General features: G+C 46.3%; 1 protein-coding gene across 3 annotated transcripts in view; it reads right to left on the bottom strand.

Moving 5' to 3' along the window:
- The window catches only part of LRGUK (leucine rich repeats and guanylate kinase domain containing), a 104,730-nt gene extending 96,745 nt beyond the window's left edge, over window positions 1-7,985 (bottom strand). For all 3 annotated transcript variants that reach the window (XR_004383968.1, XM_032868987.1, XM_032868979.1), the window contains exon 1: window positions 7,678-7,985. Coding sequence is in view for 2 of the 3 variants with exons in the window: in XM_032868987.1 (XP_032724878.1) it covers window positions 7,678-7,980 (303 nt within the window). In the remaining variant the exon portion in view is untranslated. The remainder of the gene's footprint in view (window positions 1-7,677) is intronic.
- Between the last annotated feature and the right edge of the window lie 604 nt (window positions 7,986-8,589).

Below are 8,589 nucleotides of genomic sequence, written 5' to 3' on the forward strand. Positions count from 1 at the left end.
GTTAAGCATTGACTCTTGATTTAGGCTCAGGTCATCATCTCATCATCTCAGGGTCATGAGATCGAGCCCCACATCAGGCTCTGCACTCGATGGGGAGTCTGCTTGAGGCTCTCTTTCTCTCTCTCTCCCTTTGCCCCGCCCCTTGCTCTTGCTCACTCCAGCTCTCTCTCAAATGAACACATAAATCTTAAAAAAAAAAAAAAAGAAAGAAAAAAGGAAGGAGAGAAAGAAAAAGAAACCCCCTCATAGCCAGCATTTAGTATATTACATATTCAGGAACTTCAGGAACTGACCCTTCCAGAATTTATCAGCCCTAAAGAAAATTCCATGTTGAAGACACATACATAGGACATATAATCAAATATCTATCAAATCGGTGTTGTTATTGCCACTAAACTGTCGGGTGGTCACTTGCATTAGGTATTCAAAGTGACATACAACAGCAATGGAAACATCACCATTAGTGGTGAGAGCTACACTGAATGAGTGCTTCTCTGGTTCAGAGAAGAGCTCTTAATGATCAATTCATTGAAACCTCCTGACAATCTGAATGCAGGCACTCTTAGTTCCATTTGACAGATGAAGAAACTAAGGCTTACAGGGGTTAACTTGCCTGAAACCACATAGCTAGTGGTATAATACAAACGATTCTGTCGGACTCCGGGGCAATTCTAACCACTATCCTAGACTGCCGGCCTCTACCCGAAAGGATTGTTGCATCCAAATTAAGGCAACTACTTTGCTAAATCTGGTATTCTTAGTGCGGGGGGATAAAAGAAAAAACAAAAAAGAAAACAGGTTCTCTGTTTGCTTCCTATTAGCTAATTTTACTGGATTCATACAATTTACAAGATTTATTAAAAAGGTAATAATCGGGGTGCCTGGGTGGCTCAGTGGGTTAAAGCCTCTGCCTTGGGCTCAGGTCATGATCCCCCACATCAGGCTCTCTGCTCATCGGGGAGCCTGCTTCCCACCCCCTCTCTCTCTCTGCCTGCCTCTCTGCCTACTTGTGATCTCTGTCAAATAAATAAATAAAATCTTTAAAAAATAAAAATAAATAAAAAGGTAACAATCACTGCCATAAGGAGATTGGCCCTTGGTATATAGAAAGCCATGAACCAGTGATACGTCAACATGCCTTTCCCCAAAAATAAACATAAGAGACAACAGGTAGATCCATATTAGCTCCGTACTGCCTTCAACCCTATAATGACCAACACATCAGCATGAGGACACAAAACCCAGTAATCCCATCAGTCACACCGATATAATTAACTGTGACTAGTGCGTATACAATGATGGCAAAATACTCTTTCCAGTTCTATATTAATTCAGGAACCAAGAGTGCTGCTTGGGCTGCTGGTATTGAGGGCGAAGTACATAGGCTTGTGCTAGTAGCAGGAGTTTCTCTGTGCCACCCCTCCACTAGCCCAGGAAAGCAAATATCGCTCATGCATATAGGGGAGATAGTGCACAAGCTGTGAGGCTGCACAGGCTTGGTTTGAACCCCCAATCGGCCATTTTGAATTTGTGACTTTGGGAAGATAAAATTTTCTCTGAGCCTCTTATTCTTTATCTGCAAATAGGGAATGTTATTACTTTCTCTTAATGGTTAGGGAGAAGGAAAAACAAAATACTGTAAAGCTCTTCGTGCTTTGCCTAGAACTATAGCAAGTGTCCCACTGAATGGCCATTGTTTCCACTAATTGATGAAGTTGGAAATTCTGCATCTTAAGGCTTCATTCTTCCATACCGATCAACCTGTTTACAAACGGAGGAAAGACACTCACTTTTCTAAATACAGTTCCAATTTCTTATACAACATCTGGGAAGGATTAGACAGGGAGGTGTTACCTTCCCCTCCAAAACTTTCCATCTAAATCTCTGAATTTTTTTTTAAAAGATTTTATTTATTTATTTGACAGAGAGGTCACAAGCAGGCAGAAAGGCAGGCAGGGAGACAGGCGGAAGCAGGCTCCCCGCTGAGCAGAGAGCCCGATACGGGGCTCGATCCCGGGACCCTCAGATCATGATCTGAGCCGAAGGCAGAGGCCCAACCCACTGAGCCACCCAGGCGCCCCTAAATCTCTGAAGTTTACCTGACCCACACCCTCTATTTCCTGGTGTGAGAAGATATTGCCCCCCTGCTGATAGTAGGTAAATGTCTGCCTTTCAACACAGCCATGGATATGGAGCCGGGCATGCCAAGCCGGTCAGCATTTTCCCAGCTCCCCAATGCAAGTGTCCCCATGGCAACCCCCTCACTCGTCCCTTGAGGTTCTTGCCCTTTATCAGCATCATGCTTTTCCCTTCTGATCTTTGGTCATTTTCAGACCTTTAAAAGCCCTACTTGATCTTGGGCAGTTTCAGAGCCTAAGGATGGCCATTCAATCCCCCCTCCTACTCCCAAGCGCTCACACGCGCACACACACGTTTCTTTTTCAACTCCAGACACTTTAAATTGATCTCTACTCGGCTTCAGCCACTCGTTGCCATGGCCACGCCCCGGACCAAGTCATCATGCTGAACTGTTCCACCTTAGAAACCTCAGACCCTAGCATTCTCCTCTGTGGTCCTACACTAACCTCGCCTTGATGACAACATCTCTAGCCAGTTCCTTTCCTCTCTGAGTCTACCTGTCCCCTCTCACTTCCTTCCCTGCTTGGTATCCCCTGGGCCATTTCAATGTCTCTCTACCCTTAAGTCTCTGACTCCTCGTCCTCTGACTCAAACTACCACACACATACCCAAACCTGAATCAAGTTCACAATCAACTACTGCGCTGAGGCAGGGACTGTGTCATGCTCATCATTCATCTGAGACAAAAATCTTTACAGCATGCCGGGCATGTGCCAGCCAGTATGCTAGGCTCAGTGGATAGAATTATGAATAAGACATTGTGTCTGTCTTTAAGGGATTTACAGTTCAGTCTGGGAGACAGACAAGTACACAAGCAATTTCAAGTAGTTTGATAAATATTACAATACGAGTAAGCAGGGTGCTTTGACCATAAGCAGGGCATCCATTTTTTGCCAGTTCTAGGGGGAATTAGGAGGTTGGCAAAGACTTGCTGGGGGAGAAAGCAATGAAGTTAAGACATAAGTAACTAAGTGACTCTGGCAAAGGAGAAGAAAGGGCAGGAGAAGAAGACCAAGAAGGGTACTGCAGGCAAAAGGGCAACAGGTACAAAATTCCAAAGGCAAAGGCGAGCACAGCCCATTGGGGAAACTAGAGTTCAAGATAGCTGAAGCATAAAGTAGGAGGGGGAAGACGGTGCCTGGTACACAGTAGGAGCTCAAACACAGCTGAGTGAATTAAAACTGCTCCTGCCCTTGAGCTACTGAGTGGGCTGGGAGGGGACCCCCAAGCCATTCACGCTGGTACCACCCCAGTGTCAACCGTTAGCTGCACCCGCTGCTGTTCCAGACCCGCTGCTGTTCCAGTCCCTCGTTCTTCATCAGCTGCCTTTCAGCTCCCACCCTGGCTGTCAGATCTTCAACCTCTCCTCAAGCCTCCAGGGGCCTCCCCTCTGTTGTCCTCACTCTCAGCAGGTGCACTGCTCCCCCACTTCCCATGGAAGCGACCAGACATCAACCCTGCCATCATTCTGCACCTGTCCGAACGCCCTTCCTTCGGGTGTCAGAGGCAGACTGCTTCTTTTCCACACTCAGGGCCCCCACTTCCTGTTTCCTCAGGGACCTTGTGCAGGGACCATCCATGTTGCCCTCTTGGCCTGCGATGTCAGCCAGTCTCTCTCCATCGTTGTTACTCTGCACCCTGTCAGTTCTCCAGCGACACAAGTCTGTGAGTCCCTTCCTGTTCCTTCAGCTACGGTCTCCCTCAATAACCGAGCTACTGCAGAGTTGCTTTTGCATCCTTTAGGGCCCCCTCGCTCACCTCCCACTCACTCTTCAGGGCACTTCGGTTAGGCTTCCGCCTTCACAACATCACAAAACCACATGGGCCAAGGTCTCCAATCACAAAACCACATGGGCCAAGGTCTCCAATCACAAAACTACATGGGCCAAGGTCTCCAAACACAAAACCACACGGGCCAAGGTCTCCAATCACCCTCAAATGGGGAAAACTAATGAGCACTGTTTAGGGCCCTTTCCGTTTAACCTACTGGCAGCACAACTCTTGGCTTTCCCTCACACAATGCTTCTTTCTTCTTCTTTGCTTACCATTCCCTTCCTGTTGCCTTCCCTGATTTCTCTTCATCTGCTGCACCCCCTCGGGGTAAATTCTTCCCTTGGCCCTCCTCTTCTCTTCCTGGAGGATCTCACAGACCCCAAAGCTGATGATCCCAGGTCTCCTGTCCTGAGGCCCCCTCCCCTGATTTCCAGAGTCATGTGATTCATCTGTCTGCTCTTTCCTGTGCTGCTGCACCTGTCCCCTTTCTGACTGTGGTGGAAATTTCCTGTGGTGAACGGCCTTAATACGTCCCCAGACTGTGCCAGAGACCTAGCAGTCATCCTAGACTTCCAATACTTAATTAGTAACTGTCCCACCTTAAATATTTTAAATGTCTTCATCTTTAGCTTCTTTTCCATTCCCACTTCCACTTCCTTAATTCAGACTCTTGTCTCTCCTCCACAGACATTGCTAGAGGCTTCTCATGATCTGCCTGTCTCCAGTCTCACTATCCTCTAATCTAACCCCAGTCAGGGCAGCTGCCAGGGGAGCTCCCCACCGCTTAGAGACCCAAGTCCATGGTCTGTAAAATAGCATAAAACCCTCCAAAATCTGGCCCACACTTCACCTGTGTGCCCACACACCCCCTCTCCACCCAGACAAGGGTGTGCTTCCCTCAAAGTTTGCCATGATTCCTGCAATCCAGCTGTCATCTGTACACACCTAAGTACAACGCTTCAGATGCTCAACAGCTATGATTTACTCACATCCTTAGCTGACCTTGAGCACAGGGGACACCTAGGTCCTCAAGGAAGTTCTCATTTTCTTCTGTCATTACTATTGCTATTATGCATTACCTCTGTAACTTTTAGGAACTACTCTGTATCAGACACTCTTATCAAGAACTTTAACAGGCTTTCTTATCAGATTTGATGTTTATAACTATCCCATGAGTAGACATTACCCACATCAAGTTACTGGCAGAGCGGTTTCCATGCACCAGACATATGTGATGGGCCAGTATGGAGTCAGAGTGGCTCCTACATAGTAATCATTCAATGAATACTTGCTCAAAGTCAATGAAATTTACCAAATCACTTAATAAGCTATATATAGTTAGCAGATAAAAAACACATGTGTTATTATTTGTATCAGTAAAAATAATATATTATGGTAAGTATTTCACTTATGGTTCTCATCTAAGTCTCACAACTCTCCTAGGAGATAGGTATCATTAGAATTCCCAGATTACAGAGGAGACACAGAAGTGAAATAACTTACTCAAAATCTCAAAACTAACCAAAGGCAGTATTCTGAACAGCTGGTCTACCTTCCTTGAGTTTGCCAGGGGCTTCTGAGACAAATAATGCCATAGGCACTCCGTAACAACTGTGACTATCATGGCATTATAAACCTTAGCCAGGCGAGGAGATGGACAATAAATCTTTGAACATGAAAGTCTAAATTTTTCCTCAATTCCAAGTTTTCAGCTTATTCAGCCTATTAAAATTTATCGGATACCCCAAAAAGCTAAAATAAGATGTAAGAATACAAAATAAATATTAATATTTAGAACATAAGTGGAGGAAAAAAATAAATTTTTCCACACACAACCTACAAGCCAGGGATAACCAGTTCAAGTCAACCCCCCCCCCCGCTACGGTTTGTTAATGGTATACTGAACACAGGCTAATACCAGCACTAATGAAACCCACAGCCCAAGAGCATGTGTTAATTAGAATAATAAAGTAAACCGGTGATTCATCTGTGAATTCCTTTGGGGTGGAAGCTGGTAGAAACCATACAAAAATCTCAAAGTTGTAAAAACACTGCTACAGTTTTGCATTTATCACTGTTAAGGGTAGCAAAGTAAATCAATAAAAGATGAATAATGTGAGTAATAATTTTCTATCATCCACTTTTAGAAAAACTAATGTGTATCCAGCCCATATAGAAGGAAGGAGAAGAGGAGGAAAGTCAAAATGGGAGAGAAGGGTGGAAAAATGGGCCAAATATTGAAAATGGATAGAAGGGTGTTATGAAAGAAGGGAACCCAAGTGGGAAAAGAATGTAGGTGGTTAACAGTAAAATCAGAAGAACATAAGACAATGCAAATTACAGACAGGTGAAAACGAATAAACAAGACAAATGAGGAAAGGAGTTTGTGAAAGAGAATGGGACTAGCAAAGAAAAACATATTTGGCCTCAAGGAGAAGACGGGACTAGGAAAATGCACAAAGATGCAGAGCAGGGAAGCCAAAATATCACAGAACCGGGGTACTGGATACATTCTATTTTTTTGTATTATATCTACTTCAGAAATGATTTTGCAGGGGTGCCTGGGTGGCTCAGTGGGTTAAAGCCTCTGCCTTCGGCTCGGGTCATGATCCCAGAATCCTGGGATCGAGCCCCGCATCGGGCTCTCTGCTTAGGGAGCCTGCTTCCTACTTTCTCTGCCTGCCTCTCTGCCTACTTGTGATCTCTGTCTGTCAAATAAATGGATAAAATATTAAAAAAAAAAAAAAAAGAAAGAAATGATTTTGCAGCAGTTTATACCATGAAGGAAGAGGAAAGGAGAGAAAAAAACCCTAGAGAAAAACTATTAAAATGAAGAAAAATATTGATTCTGAGTTTCCCGGCAGCCAAGACAAAGAGGAAAACCCAACAGTTTATTGAAAGGAAGCGAATCAACTTATGTTTTTGAAGGAAGGCAAACAATTTATTAGAAGCCAAGGGAAGGAAGTGGTAAGAGATGGAAAGGGACCCACACCACCCCTGACCCCCAAACCAAAAAACTGGCCGTGGGGTAAAAACAAGATGATCAGTGTAGGAAAGAAGTGGAATTGGGTGAGGTTTAGAAGATGTACTGTAGACAAGAGAATTTACAGTAATGTGAAGGCAAAGCCGCACCTGGGGGAATACAGACGGGAAGGTAAGAAACACTCTCCACCTGAGAAAACACCACCAGTGAGCCGGCTGTTTGTACACTGTAAGGGGGCGTGTGTTGCTTGTGTGTTGCATTACATACCCCGGGCAGAAGTAATACATTACTCGGTGTTTGGGTTAGCCCTTATCGGATTACTTCAGGACAGTAATTTTTTTTCCCCCTGGAGGAAGGAGGATGAAGGGACTGGAAGTGAGGGAGAGTGCTGGGGTACCTCGCAATCACGGAGAAGGGTGCAGGGGCTGCCAAGGACGAACTCTGCACGTTCCCAATACCGTCGAAGCACAACTTTTCAAAGCTAAAGCTGTAACTCCGCATACTAATAGGTGGAAACCTTTTCGTCAGGACGCTGTGAAACTTGACGCTTAAGACACCCAGTGTGCTAGGGACCAAAAAAGGAGACACGTGGAAATAAATGCAGGCAAAAGGTGAGGGAACGGGAAGAAAGGAGCAGGAGCCTAGGAGCGGCCGGGGAGAGGCGCTCCGGGCGGCGAGAGCCCGAGGGCTGCTGAGGGGCGCGTGAGGGAGCTGCCGCCCGAGTAGCAGGGCGCGACACCTAGAGAAGGGAGAGAGGGCGTGGGGGTGGGGGTAAGGCACACCTCCAAATCCTGCATCTCGGACTCTGAGGACTCCTCGGATTCCCCTTCGCCCTCGCCCTCGGCCTCGTCCTCGTATTCCTCTCCGTCCGCGTCCGACTCCTGAGAGCGGTGAATGAGCTGCTGGAGCAGGTAGGAGGAGGCTTTGTGGAAAGTAACTTTCGATCTCTGCCCCATGGGAAAAGAAGACCAGCGAGACTGCCGCTCTTTTTCTGAGTGCGGCAGAATCCACTGGGCTCCGGTTCGTGAACCGCTCTGGAGAGGGGAAGACATCGGCCACTGGGGACCGCTCCCGGCGGCCGCCATTTTTGTTTACCGGGGTTGCCCAGGAGACGGACGCCAGGGGAGGCGGCGCCGCAAGGGATTGTGGGCTGTAATCTCCGCCCCTCCGCGCGTCCTGGTTTACAGTCTGAGCCACCGCAGGCTCTCGGCTTTTTCTTTCTTTTCGTCTGACTCGTCTGGGTGTTTTTCCCCTCTCTTTTAGTGCGCTCAGTCGCTGGCTTTCTTTTTACTTTTCTTTCTCATTTTCACCTCTTTTCTTCGCACCCCTTTTGTCTCCAACTGGTTTCTCCTAACCTGGAGGTCCCTTTGGGAGACTTTTCATCCCACCCTAACGCCACCTGTGAGCATCCTTCATTCACCTGATTCATTCGCAGAGGCCCTTTCCACAGAGTGTACTTTGAAAGTGTTAGATACCTCTAATGATCTCCGTCGAAAAGCTAATTAAGACTGAAACTTTGAGCGGGCCGCGCGTTGTTAGACCAGGTTGTGCATAAATGAAATAGACGGCACGGCTCCTGTCTTTATTATTTAATAGCAGATACTAAAGAAAAAGGACCAGAGGAGGACGGGAGCTGATTTGCAATTAATTTACATTTTCCCCTTGAAATGAGAAGCCATGTCCTTGGGGAGAAA

The sequence above is a fragment of the Lontra canadensis genome, unplaced genomic scaffold (genome assembly GCF_010015895.1).
Source record: "Lontra canadensis isolate GAN:19392208 unplaced genomic scaffold, GSC_riverotter_1.0 scaffold2, whole genome shotgun sequence".
Classification (NCBI taxonomy): Eukaryota; Metazoa; Chordata; class Mammalia; order Carnivora; family Mustelidae; genus Lontra; species Lontra canadensis.